The 16,288-nt window shown below is 40.7% G+C and overlaps 1 protein-coding gene across 1 annotated transcript; it reads left to right on the top strand.

Annotated features, from left to right (window-relative positions):
* The first annotated feature begins 8,769 nt into the window (after window positions 1-8,769).
* Window positions 8,770-16,288, top strand: fscn1a (fascin actin-bundling protein 1a). Its single transcript, XM_060897413.1, has 5 exons — window positions 8,770-9,765; window positions 12,477-12,633; window positions 13,055-13,176; window positions 13,839-14,006; window positions 14,101-16,288. The coding sequence occupies exons 1-5, from the start codon at window positions 8,943-8,945 to the stop codon at window positions 14,304-14,306; spliced, it is 1,476 nt and encodes a 491-aa protein (XP_060753396.1). The 5' UTR covers window positions 8,770-8,942; the 3' UTR covers window positions 14,307-16,288.

Below are 16,288 nucleotides of genomic sequence, written 5' to 3'. Positions count from 1 at the left end.
CATCCTCATCTGGGTGACTTTAGGAGTGTGTGATTATAAATCATTTCCCTTCCATGTATGTGTACAATATGGCCAAGTCTGTCTTGTCAAGATTTAACTGTTTGCGGCAATTGCAGTCCTGAAGCCATTTTCATTGTATCTAAGCGACACTATCCACAGTAATATCATGTATCTCCAGGCTGTCCATGTGGCCATCCTCCGTGCCAAGTGATGAGAACTCCTACAAGAAGTCGGCCATCAGGACGGATCAGGCATCTGTTGCATTAGAAATAGTTGCAGCGTGAGGTAATTGAAAGCTCCGTTTCATGAAGTAGAACAGGAGCCACTTCTCCACATATAATTTCACTACTCTGTAGCTCCACTAAAGTGATTTTATGAAATGCCTGATCTTTAAATGAAAACACTGCCTTGTAACATACACCCAGTGGAGCGTAATTTACCTTCAGCCCTACAGACTGGTTGTTGTACACACTACAATCATCACAATCCTTTGAGTCTCTTCAGCAGCATGTTTGTCTGTGACTGACCTATATCTATTTTCTCTGGCAGACTAATCCACGTAATCGCAGCGCTCGGAGTGTGCTCTGTAAGGCTAAAGCCACGAAATGAAGGCAGGGAAACATTCCAACTCAAAAATGACAAAAATGAAAACAATTTAGTTGTGGTTAATGATTTTGTGTTGTATTGCATTGTATTTATGATATTGTGGATTCATTTGTATACTTACGCTCGTCTGGTGTCATTGCTTATTAGAGATTAATCTAAGCTTCTATCACATAAATGAACAGCATCATTTATTGAAAGCCAACCTGAACATAGCATTCAATTAATGCATTCCTGCAAAAGCTACATTATTGTATGCACTGCTGTATCATTCAAAATAATGTTTATTAGACAGCAATCTAAGGCCAAAGGCAACACTCACACTGCAGCTGGAACCTGATGCAGCCCCTGCATTATACCCAGGGTAGCCCCAGCTCTTTTTCATCGCTACTGCTCTGTGTTTTTTATGCAAGAACTCTGGAATTTGTGGGTTGAGTCGAGGATGGACTATAAAGGGCGGAGGGAGACTGTGCTGTTGCTGTTGCACAGCTGATGGATTATACAGGACAGCATTCCCTACATCTCCCATTAGAGAAGCTTGCTCTGGCTCCTGGCTTTGCTGCTTTTGGCCCAACCAAAGCAAATGCTTTTTCCTGCTGGCATGACAAAGGCGGACAGGGAGGAGGGCAGGGCAAATGCTCCAGCCACCCGTGTGGCCCCTAAAAGAAAAAACACAATCCTGTGACCTCTCACCCCAGCTGCAGGAGGGGAGGGGAGACTTTCCACTGCGTTGGCTCCCCAGTGATTTCAGGCTCTTTGTTAAGCAGAAAACGCCCTGAAAAAGGGGCTTATACAGGGGCGCTATACTGCTAGAATTCTTCATCTCAGTGAACACTTTGAGGTTTAAAAAATATCAATACTTACTGTGTGTCTGGAATCACATGAGCAAAGTGTGTGTGTGTGTGTGTGTGTGTGTATGTAAGCCCCCCTTTCCTTAGCTCATATCCTGTGCCAGAATGAATGATCAGTTTCCACCTCCCTGGCATCTGGTGAAGTCATTAAAGAGCGCTAACGGTGTTTAAGGGACCGTCTGTATAAACAACCCCCCTTGTGCCCCTCACTATTCAACAGCTTGTAATGAAGTTCAATGTTCTAATGAAATTTTTTATTAAACAGCTAAGATGAGTTTAATATCATTCTTTCATCATTCTTTCATGCAGACACCTTTCATGATATGATGATATTTACATGGTTCTTACATGATTATTTGCATATTCTATAACGAAATAAAGATTTTTTTTTCACTACATTACAGACTACACATGGATATAATTAAATAAATGAAGTGGTAGCTCAGCGATTAAGATGTTGACCCGCTGATTGGAAGGTTGTGAGTTCAAATCCCAGGGTTACCAAGCTGCCTCTGTGGGGGTCTTTAACCCTTAACTGCTCAGCTGTATAAATGAATGCTGCTCTAGATGAAGGTGTCAAATGCAGTAAATAAAGAACCTTTAACCATTTGCTAATTTCCAAAAGTAACAAGTTTCTCATTTTTTTTCAAGTATTAAAACGTCTTTAATGTTTGTATTTGTGCGATTAACGTGTATACCTTTGCCCTTTTTAAGTTACTATTAACCCTGTTTAATGGACAGATTATTAGATTAACAGACTGATTAGACTTCTTAGATACAGTCAGATACCTCTTTTTTTAATCTCTTAATAGTTGAACATCCAACATGAAGGTGTATTCTGCATATAAAAATGTGGCTGCTCTTAGTATAAACCTAATCCTTGTCTTCCTTCCTGTATCTGTTCCATGACTAGGATCCATTGTTCCAATCTCTGGTATGAAGCATGACTTAACGTTAATAACTGATCAGGTCTCTAGGCTAAATGTTGGCTTGAATGCAATTCTTTTCCCAGGAGGGATAAATACACATCTATGTAAATGTATTATTATTTTTTTTGAACATCTAAAAAAATTTGGTAGAGCGTGTTATTGTACTCTGTGCTAGAACACACGTTTGTCGATCGCACAGTGGTTAAGGTTTTGAGTTAAAAGTGTCAGTGCCGGAAGTCCCGGAACATGCGAGTCTGCTGCGTTTCATTAATAAATATAGATGTCCTTTGACACAGTCTTCTTTTACTGTTCCTGTGGTGTACGTTTCCTGTATTTACTCACCACTAACTGCTTAAAAGAAAGTCTTCACAAACATATAAACACAGGACCCTATGATCTTTTTTTTTAATTCAGATCTTTTTTAAGCTCCATTGTCTCCGGAATTTTGCAGTTTCCCAGTTGGAAATTAGAATGTGGGAGTGTGTATAAGTAGAGATGCATTAAGACCGTTTGTGGCCAATAAATTGTACGAGAGACGTCAGATCCTTCAATTATAAATGAATTCGTATTAAACAGTAAAAATCAGTGGTAACCTGTTTCTAGATTGTGTTCTTTATTAATATTGGTTTGTGTCCTTTGATGGTAACCTTGTGGTAGGAAGTTGTGAATTAATTGATAGTGTAGAGTCTACAGTTTTCATAGAAGTGTATACGTTGCTGTTGTTAGTATCTACACTGTGAGTATCTTTACAAGTGTATAGCTTTGTTTAGCTCTTCTTCACCTATACCATATAATACATCCAATACTGAAATGATATCTAATCGCTTAATTTCCTGTGAATTCCATGTATATTCTAGACTGATCTCACAGTGTTGTGTATTTCTCCTCTATGTATCCCGTGTACGATGCTGCTGTGTTGCACCGTTGTACTGAAGAAAGCAATAATTGCAATGTATACATGCCGTACAAAGGAATGGCAAGAAAAATCAATTGATTGACTTTCTGTATTCATTTAAACACCATATGGACAAAAGTTTGTGCACCACAAAGTTGGAAGCCCACATTTGAGTAGGATGTCATCAAACACATTAGCGTTCCATTTTCACTTCATTGGAACGAAGAGGCTCAAACCTGTTCCAGCATTAAAATGCCCCTGTGCATTGTCCACAAACATTTACACACAATGTCTACACACCCGTGTTGAAATCCTATAATGGTTTGAGCAACCAAACAAAATTCTAGTGAAAAGCGTCATTAATAGAATCACTTTCAGGCAAAAAAAGGAACAAAGTAAAGAAAAATGTACAATAAAGTGCACATGCTTTAACTAATACTTTTTCAAAACCCCATTTGCTTGTAAGAATGTAAGAGTTTACCAACTTTGCAAATCTGGATTTGGTCATTTTATTCCACTTTCCTTTCAAAAAGGTGATTTTCTTTACTTGTTAACGATAGCCCTTATTTTGTCGGTGCTCAGATTTCTACCCACATTTTGCATCTGTAACTGAATTATGAGTATATGGAGTCAGGATTTGTTCCAGCTGCTTCATTCCAATAAGAATTAGTACCAAACTGCCTACACAGTGTTTATAAAGCACAACAGCACATGACCCATAAAGTGCAGCACACTGTAATGTATGTAGGTCATTCAGTCAGTGGGAAGACCATTAGGGAGAATCAGTCGTGTCAGACTGGGTGTTGGAACCTGCATGATTGCTGGTGCTCAGTCTGCTGAGAGAGAGAGAGAGAGAGAGAGAGAGAGAGAGAGAGAGAGAGAGAGAGAGAGAGAGAGAGAGAGAGAGAGAGAGAGAGAGAGGGACGGAGAGAGAGAGTGAGAGAGAGGGACGGAGAGAGAGAGAGAGAGAGAGAGAGAGAGAGAGAGAGAGAGAGAGACAAATGATTCAGACAAATGCATTCAGGTCAGTGAACCTCTGGCATGGTGCACTGCTGTACATAACACTGCAGTCCCTGCTGAATCAGTCCTTGTGAGGTTTAAGGGTGAGTTAGCAGAACCAAACATTTCTGCAATTTGAAATAGAGGTTAGAAAACAGATAAAATGAATGAATTATCTATTGTTTTATTCAGCAACACATGCTGGAAAATTCCATGGTGCCATGTTTTTAGAGATTTCTGCCTGCCCAAAGGACGTGATGCTTGCCAAAGGAAATGAATTGTGAAAACTGGCCTGGCAAGATGTACTCTGAAAAAAAAAAAAATGGAATTAATGTAGCATTGTATGCTACATGATAATAAAATTCACACAAGTCTAAAGAAACGCAGGACAACAGCAGCAATATACATCTGTGTAGACTCTGTGTAGATGGATGAGACGATGTTTGGGTGGCAAATAAAATGTTAGACATCAGCGTTGTGCACACAAAAAGCCAGTGTAATCTAACGGCTCACAGCCGCATGCTGGCTCATCTTAGTCAGGGGTGGGGGGAGGGGAGGGGTGGGATGAGACAGGGAATGGTTGTCTGATTGGCTCGGCGGTAAAAGCGTGTGAGGTCGATTGATGCCTCTGTCTGTTTGGAAGGAGCTGGCAAGTCGCACCTGACGCAGTGCTGCAGCACAGCATCGATATGCAGGACATCGCACCTCCTCCTCCTCCCCTGGGTTGCCAAAGCCAACACTCAGACAGAGAGAGGAAGAGACAAGGGTGGAGAAAGGAAGACAAATACAGTGCACACACACACACACACACACAAAATGGAGAGCAGCAAGGATTTAAAAGGAACATCTCTGCATTTTGGCTGCATGCCACTGATGACTGGGCTTTCCGTAGGTCTGCGTTGTCCCTCTGTTCACACGAACAGGTCGGGACGACGCTCTTCGGGACATTACCCTCAGCAAGCTATGCCTAATGAGTTTGCTTTGCTCAACATGTTTAAACATAGGCAAGGCTTAAGGCCTAGCTTAGAACAGCACCTCTCACTTCCCCATTATTATTAAATGAATTCTTGAGGCTTATCCATAAGTGTATTATAGTACATGACCATTGTATAGAGACAAATATAAAGAGCGTGGCACTTTTTCTCTTGTGCTCATGGCTTTGTATTTCATTAGAGCAGATCAGCAGCTCTGTCGTCATGGTAACTGCAGTGGCTTTATCATGTGAACAAAGATCTCCATGAATCCTCCAGCGCTGAGATGGCCGCTCATCACTGACACCACAAAGAGTATCTTTAAGAAGTAACGTCATCTAAAATATGCTTCATTTGTTCATACAGCAAAATGAGATATACAGATATACAGATGCTGTAATAAAAACAAAGCATCATAAGCAAATAAAGATTGCAAATGATGCTTTCTTTCATGTGCTTTTTATTGCAAGTATTGCACCAACACTGAGAGAATGTGAAAGTCGTATCTATTCGTATCGCTCTATTTTTATAAGCTAGTCAACATCAGAGATCTTATCGACATCACACGAAAGAATCATTTGCATGCATCAGGAAACCTAAGAAACCTTTATCCTTTAACTTCTCACCTAACTTTTTATACACATAGAACATCAGCTTTCTCTCAGGACAACTCAGGTCAGTGTATTTGCTCGGGGTTTAATGATGTTAAACAGTGATGCATATTTTAACCCTGGAAAAACCACTACCAATTAAAGAAAAGAAAATTAATAAAATGCTAACGACATGCAAAACGCTCATTCTAATAGCTAGCTCATTTACTCTAATAACTAACATTAAAATAAACTGCTGAGGACATGGACACAGAAAAGGTATCTGTCGGCTGCTAATAATAATAATAATAATAATAATAATAATCGATAGTCTTATTATGAATGAGCAGGCATAAATTGTTCTGTTCTTAATTATAGATCTTGTGCTCCATGGTTTGTGGTCCCTATGTGGCTATGGCCAAAACTAATGGGTGACTCTGCCAAAGAAAAGAAAATCTGCAGGCATAAAATATTCATCGACATGCTATTTCTCAGGAATAAGAACATAGGAAAAGGAAGACCATATATGGCTATATTATAGAAAAACAAACACAAACACCTGGATGAGAGATAACAGGGAAGGAAAATCAGCAAATGACAGATTTCGCCTCTTCTTACACTTGTTGGGTTTGTTTTTATTATATACAGTAATTGTATATGGAAAAGTAGAATCAGAGTTTTATGCTTTCAATTAAAATTAGCAGCTTTCAATGATAGAAAGATTTTTTTTTTGCCTTTCTGACAAAAGCTGTGTTCAAAGTTTGCATCCTCACCGAGTCTCGCTGTAATCGGATCCACAGAATCTGACTCTCAACATCACACGGTTATATTAAAAAACTCCTCATTTCTCATGGCATCTGTCTTTTTTTTTGCAGAATGGGTTTAGAGTCAGTAAGTGTTAGGGGTTTCACACATTTTACATCCCAGAGTGAACCATATGATAAAAATAAAGGTTTGTCAGCCCCATCATACTTGCTGACTGAACAGCTGCCAGTATTATTTAGATGGAACTACTGTTTATTTGACTGTATCTTCCTGAACCGTGCGATGCGTGTGAGCAGGCTGTGAATAGAGCTTTGTGTAGAGAGACAGTTTGTGTTTTGTTTCCTCGTGCTCCCACTCGCCAGTGAAGCAGGACTCATTTTAAAGTCAAAACCGCTCATCACACTAGTAAGGCTTTTAACAGAGTGGATTAAACATTTAATATCTTGCTCAGGTTTGATTAATAAAGGTATAAAGCCTAACACAAATAATAGTGTGAGCGTTGCACAAAATTGTCATTTGAACCTCATTTTCAACCCTATTGTATTCTACCATGTCCTGTTTCCCTCGGGTATAATTTATTGTTGCACACATGTAAAATAACATGGTACATTACCATGAGGAACAAAACTAAAAAAGTAAAGGATACATAAAAATACTGTTAAGTGTAATTAGTGGCATAAAGAAAAGTTTCACGTGACTAAAACAGTTGGAGGTCTTTCAGAAATTGGACCTATGAATGACGTGTCCTACAAACTGAGAAGGACGGTGGAGGAATGAAAAAAATTGTGCACAAAACAGAGATTCACAACATCAACCTTTGTGAAAGCATTGCGAGAGAGCGTTTACAGGTGACACCATCACACTAATCATCAGTGTTTGGTGAAAAAAATGGGACCACATACAATGAAAAGCACTGTATACTTGTATATCAGTAGTGCTTTGGAGCAGTGTTGTGGTAGTTGGTTCAAAGGCTTTGGATAGATGACATTCATTTATACATAAGTTAATAAAAACATTCCTGTATACTATTTTGTACATCAGAAGCATGTTGTCTAATGGCAGATATATCAGTTGAGTGTTTCTCAGAGGGTTTCGAATCACAGCATCCATAAGTGTGATTTAAAATAACATCTTTTACCTTCTCATTGATTGTGGGTTTGGCAAAATCACAGACACAATTTATAGCAATATGTAGCAGTACAATGGGTAATATTGCCACTGCACAACTTCAGGGTGTTCAGTTCAATCCTGTGACATGCTGGTAGGTTGTTTGGCTACATTAAAATTCCCTATAGGTGTGAAAGAGTCTGTGTGTTTCCATGGTGCCATGTGATCCAGTGTGTTTTCCCCTATTCGTATCCATCCATATATTTTCTGTATTGTTTATACTTCACAGAGTCACAGGGAACCCGTGGTCTATCCCAGGGGACTCAGGGCACAAGGCAGAGGACACCTTGGATAGGATTTCAGGCTGAGGTTCCCTGAAATGGCACAATTTAGAGATACCAATCAACCTACAACCAATCAACACGTGTCTTTGGACTGGGGAGGAAACCCAGTGGAAACACCCTAAGCACAGAGAAGAACATGCAAAGTTCCTACACACAGGGTGGAGGCAGGAATCAAATCCCCCAACCCTAAAGATGGGAGGCAGATGTGCTAACAGCTAAGGCACGGCGCCCCATCCTGAGCCAGTAATAGAATGTGATCATATGTAAATGGCAGCATTAATGATGTCATACAGTTTCATGCAGCTTCATTAGAGAAATGATGCCAAAACTGTTACAGCCAAAACAATTAACCTCAGGGTACATACATCTGATTTTTAAAGGAAATTGTCATTTATCTTTGACAGAAAAAAGTTCCAGCTAATTGCAGTCAGTTAATTAGAAAAAATAAACTGAAAACTTCCACAATATCAATGTTAATAAACTCAAATTATAACAAAAAATAATTGTATGAATTATTAAATACAAATAACAGTGCAACATCTACCTTACCTTTGATGTTCAACATACGTAACATCTGCAGTTCACTTATATATATATATAACAATTTAACAGTATAACAATTATTGCAATCTAGTAGATTATTTTACTGATATGTAGGAATTTTTGTGAAAGAGGGCGGTGCTGTGCGCCTGACATCACTCACGTGTATAAAAGCTTCAACTGCATGTGGACGCGCGCGCTGTGAGTGGCGACGCTCTCCAAACAAAGGGCAAGGAAACACACGCACACGCACACGCACAGAGACACAGGGCTCACTGCTGCAGCAGCACAGACACACACACACATATACTCCTCTCCAGTGAAACAAACTATTAACCTGCAGCCAACATGACATCTAACGGAACCAGCGACATGCTGACCATCCAATTCGGGCTCATCAATTGTGGAAACAAATATCTCACAGCTGAGGCGTTTGGCTTCAAGATCAACGCCTCAGCCACGAGCATGAAGAAGAAGCAAATCTGGACCCTGGAGCAGGACGGTGATGACTCCAATGCGTTCTTCTTAAAGAGCCACCTGGGCCGCTACATCGCCGCTGACAAGGATGGCAACGTGACTGGAGACGCCGAAGTGCCGAGCGACGACTGCCGCTTCGTGGTGACGGCGCACGACGACGGCCGCTGGTCCCTGCAGTCCGAGCCGCACCGGCGCTACCTGGGCGGCACCGAGGACCGCATCACCTGCTTCGCGCAGACCGCGGGCCACGCGGAGAAATGGAGCGTTCACATCGCCATGCACCCGCAGTTAAACCTGTTCAGCGTGACGCGCAAGAGATACGCGCACCTGAGCGCCAAGGACGACGAGGTGGCCATCGACCGCGACGTGCCGTGGGGCGTAGACTCGCTCATCACACTCGTCTTCCATGAGCAGAAGTATCATCTGCAGACCTCAGACAACCGATTCCTCAAAAACGATGGCACGTTGGCGCAGAAGCCAGACAAGACCACTGGCTACACGCTGGAGTTCCGCTCCGGGAAGGTAGCATTCCGGGACGGTTTGGGGAAATACCTGGCTCCATCCGGGCCCAGTGGCACCATGAAGTCCGGCAAGAGCACCAAAGTGGGCAAAGACGAGCTGTTCGTCCTTGAGCAGAGCCACCCTCAAGTAGTGCTCACCGCTGCTAACGACAGGAATGTGTCCACTAGACAAGGTAGGATGGACATTTCACTGAGTTTCCCTTCAAACCTTTGACCCACTTTTTATCCTAGTTTTCTTTCAGACTACACACTGGTCTAAGTATTCAGCAATAGCCATGCAATATCATTAACCAGCTTAAACTACTTCTACAAATAAGAGAGTATACATATCATCTTGAACCCTTTATGATTGTATATCGTTCTGTTCTTAATTATAGATCTTGTGCTCCATGGTTTGTGGTCCCTGTGTGGCTATGGCCAAAACTAATGGGTGACTCTGCCAAAGAAAAGAAAATCTGCAGCTTGCAGAGTTTGTAATGCTCATGTCCATAGATCTCTAAAAATGCTGATGAATGTTGAATATGTTGTGTCTCTCTCTTTTTAACGATGGGTTGGACCGCTGCATAGCAGCATCCATTTTGTATCTCCTCTTTTCCTCTCTTTCTGAGTCTGCCTGTGAATATTGAGATGGCAGACAGAGAAGCTTAAAAATATTCTGCAGACCAGCATCAGCACTGTGGCTTGCCTGTTTCTCACGGAATTCCACAACTGCTTCATTGTGGAAGATCCAGTTTGGTGTAATTAAATTAGGAGCAAAAGCAGCCATTACAGTTCACTCTGAGGAATAGGCCGGCCGGAGCGAAGCTGAAATAATGGATTTGATTGTGTTGAAACCTCGCAGAAACATAAAGAGATGTCATAATGTTTGGATGTAATGACCTGGCCTTCCCCTCCCTGTAAGATGGATGTAGGGTTGATGGACAGGGCTGTAAGGGGTGTTTTGACACTCTTGGTTACATGTCACACTGTAGTTCTACACGAGGACCAAGATTTCTGATTGTGTGTGTGTGTGTGTGTGTGTGTGTGTGTGTGTGTGTGTGTGTGTGTGTGTGTGTGTGTGTGTGTGTGTGTGTGTGTGTGGCTGGCAGTAGGCCTGAGCCAAAAACAAGCTTACTGCACATGGTCTGCATGACAGAATGAAAGAGGTCGCCTTTGTTTCTTTTGGGGGTTTTGGCTTCTTTTATACTAATGATGTGAGGGACTGCTGTGGCCTTGTGATCCTTCATGCTTTAAAAGTTTATTTCCATAAGCATCTGGGTTGAATTAGGAACTTAATCTTGTCAAAAGTCATCTGAATACTTACCAGATCTTTTGGGATCAGGGTGCTTTATGCCTTACTTTAGCTTGTCAAGTATAAAAAAAAAAGTTGTTGTTCAGTGGGGTTTCACTTCATTCCTTCTTTGTTTGCCATCTGCAGATTTGTTTGGAGGAGGCTGAGATTTTCCTCCTTAGGCATGTGGAGGGTAGTGTGGTTGTGTTGCGAGAGAACAAAGGCAGAGTGATCTGGCCTTGGCTGCCTGTGCACCCCAGCTGCTCGACCTCGTAGGCAGCCGTGTTCATCAGGACAATGGCGCCTGCCCGGAAGAGCAGCCGTCCTTCGTAGACTTCATAGACAAACCGTGCCTTGCTTAAGCAATCTGTCATCCAGCTCATCTCTCCGTTAAAGAGTTAGAGAATTCACTCTTCCATGTCCTGCTGTTTGTTTCTCTCGGCACTCCGCAGATCAGTGGACTGATCCAACACAAACGTGGAAATGATTTCCTGCCTGCTTTTGTTCTCCCATATTGATGACATCTGCAGCAAGGTTCAGACTGCTGACAAGACAAATGTTCAGAGTAGTGTCTTTTAAAGCCAGGGAATTTGTTAGGAGTAGCCCTTCCCTGTCTAAATAACATATTTAACCCAACATTACCTACTATTGTGTAACAGCAAATGTCTTCGTGGTATCTAAAGCCATTCTTTTGAGGTCTGATTGAATAGCAGCCTTGCTCCCCTACTCCAGTTGCCATGGTGTGGATGGATCAACTGGGCATCTGTGTGAGGGTGTTGGGGGTAGGGATATGTCAATCAGGGCTTATAAAAAATGTTGCAGAGGAAGTTGTCTGCTTGGGTCCCTATATTTGATGAAGAACATATTCCCTTTGGTCAGTCCTATGTTAAAGCAGGGTTCTCTATAAAGACTTTTCCACTCGCTACCATGTGGTTCTCATCGTGGTCATTTATTTTCCTTGCTCGTTCTGGCTTGCATTTTTCAGGAGAAATTCAATCTTACTTTCCAGAGGCCAGGCTTCTTTTCGGTACTGCTTAACCATTGCATGGATGAACACTGGTTTAAAAAAAAAAAAGGAACAGATTACAGTCTCGCTGTTAAAGAGCTAGTCTTGTAAACGGTTATAAAATATCCTGATCTGTAAATAAATTAGTGATTTTAACTGACACGTAGCTCATCTTTGTGGGGGTTCTGCAGCAAATGCATGACTCATTGTGTAGCTAGAGCGTTCATAATTGCACTGTAGTGATTTGTGATGCTGGCATGTAACTGGTGGTCTGCCTTTCCTTGGCTTTTGTAAGCCGGATGCATTCTGGTAGACTGAGTCACAGCTGTTCTGCTAAGATGCTCAGCAGGAGGTATGATGGTTCATAATTTCAGAGAAGATTAACTCTTTAGTGTGTGTGTGTGTATGGGAGTAAAACAAGGTTGCTGATCTATTCAGAGCAAATAATGGGTTAAGTCTGACAGGAAATCGTTTCTAATCTCAGATCAGCTTTTCTTAGACACCTTGACCAGAATAAAGAGCCATTTTCTACCTCATGCTGATCAGAAGACAAGCCCTCTGATTATCCCGATAATCGAGACTCAGTATTTTGCTCTTCCCTCTTTCAGGGATGGACCTGTCTGCCAACCAGGATGAAGAGAGCGATCAAGAGACCTTTCAGATGGAGATCAGTAAAGATACAAAGAAATGCGCTTTCAAGACCTGCACTGGAAAATACTGGACGCTCACTGCTAACGGTGGACTACAGTGTACCGCTTCCACCAAGTAAGTCTGAAGGTTCATGGACATACATAGTCCGTGTAACTAAATATAAATGGCATTCTGTTCCTGTTGAAGGTTTAGTAAACTTTACAGAGGCCAGATTACTGGGCAGAATGTTTCTGCTAAAGCTACATCCTTCACTCTAGTTTTTCTAACCTTGATTTTTGTGTTTTGAAAAATGTCCACGTTACAAAGCATGAATCTATATGGACATCTAGTATAACATGGATCTATATATAAGAATCTATACAACATCTATATATTTGAGAAGGTGTGAGGTGAGCGAGGATTAGGTGGGGTTTAAGGATGGTGCATGCCAAAGCAGAAGTTCTACCTAGTCAGCAATCATTTGTGAGGGGGGAAAAGTGCCTGTTTTTCTTTGGTTAATCAAACAAATTGTGTCTCAACCTTTCCTTCTAATAAGGACTACCAACTGCTATTTTGATATCGAATGGCGAGGCAAGAAAATTACCCTCCGTGCCTCCAATGGAAAATACGTGGCAGCCAAAAAGAACGGGCAGTTGGCTGCTAGCATTGATTCTGCAGGTGGGTTCTGGACTTCAGCAGATTTCATTAATGTTGTGAAAAGGTGTAAAGATCTATTTTTAAAATGTGTGGAATTGAATACAAAATTTGGACATGTAATTGTTTTCTTAAAGGTACAAATATGAGTGATTTTCATAATCATATCACAAAAAAAAGCTCCAAGATCTTTTCTACCTTTCATGGATCTCTAGACCCCTTAAATCATCAATTGATGTTCATTTGCCATAAAATTGGCAATTGAAATCTTGTGCTTACTTCAACAAAGCAAGTCTGTCTTCTTTCCTTCTTTCTTTCCTTCCGTCCATCCTTTCTTGCTTCCTCTTCCTTTCTTCCTTCTTGTTCATTCCTTCCTTCCTTTTTTTTTTTTTTTTTTTTTTTTTTTCTTCCCCCCTTCCTTTCTTTTTCCTTCACTCACTCACTCACTCACTCACTCATGACTAAAAGTGGTCCACCAGGAAAGGTTTGTGTAGAAGAACACTTTCATGTCAGTTTCAGGATGGAATTTAAAATCATAAGAGATTTATAAATGAGACCCTAGGCACTTGAATTACTTTGGTAAATCCCTTCAGTCGTGCTCTGCTCTAGCATTGTTTCTCTTTGATATAACTGGTCTAAAATGACTAGCAGTGTATGCAAAATGTATGTACCTTTCTCTTGTATAGGAGAGTCTGAGGAGTTCCTGATGAAGCTGATCAACAGGCCCATCATCGTGCTGAGGTGTGAGCACGGCTTTATCGGCTGCAGGAAGGTCACCGGTACTCTGGACTCCAACCGATCCTCTTACGATGTCTTTGGCCTGGAGTTCCGTAACGGGGCTTACAGTCTCCAAGGTGAGCAGCTCTACTCTTCGTATGCAATAGGGATTCTCCTAAAATCTGAAAGAAAAAAAATGCAATTAAAAAATTAACTTTTTTCTCTGATTAGATTCCACTGGGAAATACTGGATGGTAGGAAGTGAGTCCTCAGTTGTGAGCAGCAGCGATACTCCAGTCGATTTCTTCCTGGAATTCTGTGACTACAACAAGGTGGCCATCAAGTCCATTGAAGGGAAGTACCTGAAAGGAGACCATGCTGGTGTTCTGAAGGCCAATGCTGATGAGCTGGACAGCTCCACTATGTGGGAGTATTAGAAGCTCTCAACTGACCACCATTAAGTTTTAGTTCCTTTTTTTTTTTTTTTTTTTTCTCTTCTCTTTTTACTTATTAAATGATTTTTTTTTTTTGTTCACCATGAGCACAAGTGGGTAGGAGAGTAAAACGAAGGTCTGAGTGGTTTTGGTGGTTTAAACAGACTCCAATGATGAAGACTCTCTTTAAAATAAGCATATTTGTATTCATACTCCAGCATTCTGGTGCCATGGAAGTCTAGCAGTGAAATGCAGGTTTCCCAGGCCATATATCATATGTCAGCGCAAAAAAAAATTTCTCAGGGGTTTATCTGAACCCCAAATCTACTATCCTGTGGTAAAGTCTTGTGCTTGTTAAACGATTCGACTGGAATTAAAACTGATCCAGACTCTGAGGAGAAGTGTGTACCCAGTGTTCTCACAGGTTTGCTGGATCTCCTTAGAGACAAAATGGGTGGGATTTTTTTTTTCATGATCCCTTTCCTCGTCTTTGCACAGTTCTGTAAGAGCCTTTCTCTTTCAATATGTTGTGTTTACCAATGCCTTGTTCAACCCGGTGAGCATTCGCTCATGACCCTTCTTTATAATATTGCCAGGTGTTCGGCTTTATCCCATTGACCAGAAGACTAATGGTGATATTTATTGGTAGTTGTATGAATGTTTGACTGATATAACTGTCCTGCCATACACAGTTATATCATGTGTCCTTTAACCACTGGAATGTCCTGTTCTCGGCACTGAAGATGATGCTGACCTGTTAGATTTTTCTTTCTGAAGTAGCTGTGTATGTGAGGGTGTGTGTGTGTGTGTGTAATACAGTGTTTATTGTATTTTCTTTCGTCTTTTGCTGGTGCCATTACATTTCATTTCCATGTGCAAGAAAACTCTGCAGAAATGCCCAATACAGCCCTTCATATCCACTTTAAACATCCTAATGCCAATTGGAGATAAAAACAAAAAAAAAAAACAACGTTTTTTTTGGTGAATGTCTGCATCTGAATGCTCGATTTGTTGTCGGTGTTAAGATACGATTCTGATGTTCCTGATCTGTCCGATCCAGTATGTTGTTGCAGGTTCAACACTTTATTTATGCTAAATTAAGACCGACCATGATGGGTCACAGTGGAAGAGAGTGTTTTGTTTGTGTTCACTGCACGTATGGAACCAACATTGGGTTAATCTGGAAAATGCACAACTGATAAACTGGAAAAGTAACACATAACTGTTCGGTTCTGTTTAATGTAAAAGGCACAGACATTATCATATTCCTTTATCTACAATTTGGACAAATAAAGCTTAGGAATAATCACCTATATGAAACTAAAACATAAATAAATATATATTTATTTATGTGTGTGTATTTCTGAACAAATGTTATATTAAAAATTATAACTAAAGATAGCGCCACTAATCACTTGATGGGACTTGATGAGACCCACTGATTAAATTCTGTGATTATTGTTTGAAAATTTCTAACATTTCTTACTGAAAATGCTTGTAGAGTTCATTTGCTTAGATTTTGTACTTTCTAATTGAAGGGCCATAGATCAATCTGCCAATTTTAATCGGTGTAACAATTGACCCCAATCATCTGACTGGTTCTGTTTTAAAAAAATAAATAAATAAAAATATTAAGTGACCGTAATGAGCGACAACGTTTCAGTGCCTCAAGCCACTGAGGATGGTGCAACTGCATAAACACCATACGTTCCATGAGTCAAAGCTAGTAAAGTAGACTAACTTATTAGAGAATCATATAATCTACACTCACGTGAAGGTTTCTGATTACTGAGCTCACGCTTGCATACAAGGGAGTGGTAATGACTGTGCCTTATGGTCATACTGGAAAAACACAACATTCCACATTTAAACATTGTAAAACTTTACTAACTTCTTTTTTTTATATTGTTTTTGATATTCTGGTTGCTTTTCTTCATGTGCCATGGGTACAAAAAACCTACGATAAATTGGATTATGAAACTCTA

Source organism: Tachysurus vachellii, chromosome 21, assembly GCF_030014155.1.
Source record: "Tachysurus vachellii isolate PV-2020 chromosome 21, HZAU_Pvac_v1, whole genome shotgun sequence".
Taxonomy (NCBI): domain Eukaryota; kingdom Metazoa; phylum Chordata; class Actinopteri; order Siluriformes; family Bagridae; genus Tachysurus; species Tachysurus vachellii.
The sequence above is the reverse complement of the archived record's forward strand: the minus strand, read 5'-3'. Positions and strand labels throughout refer to the sequence as shown.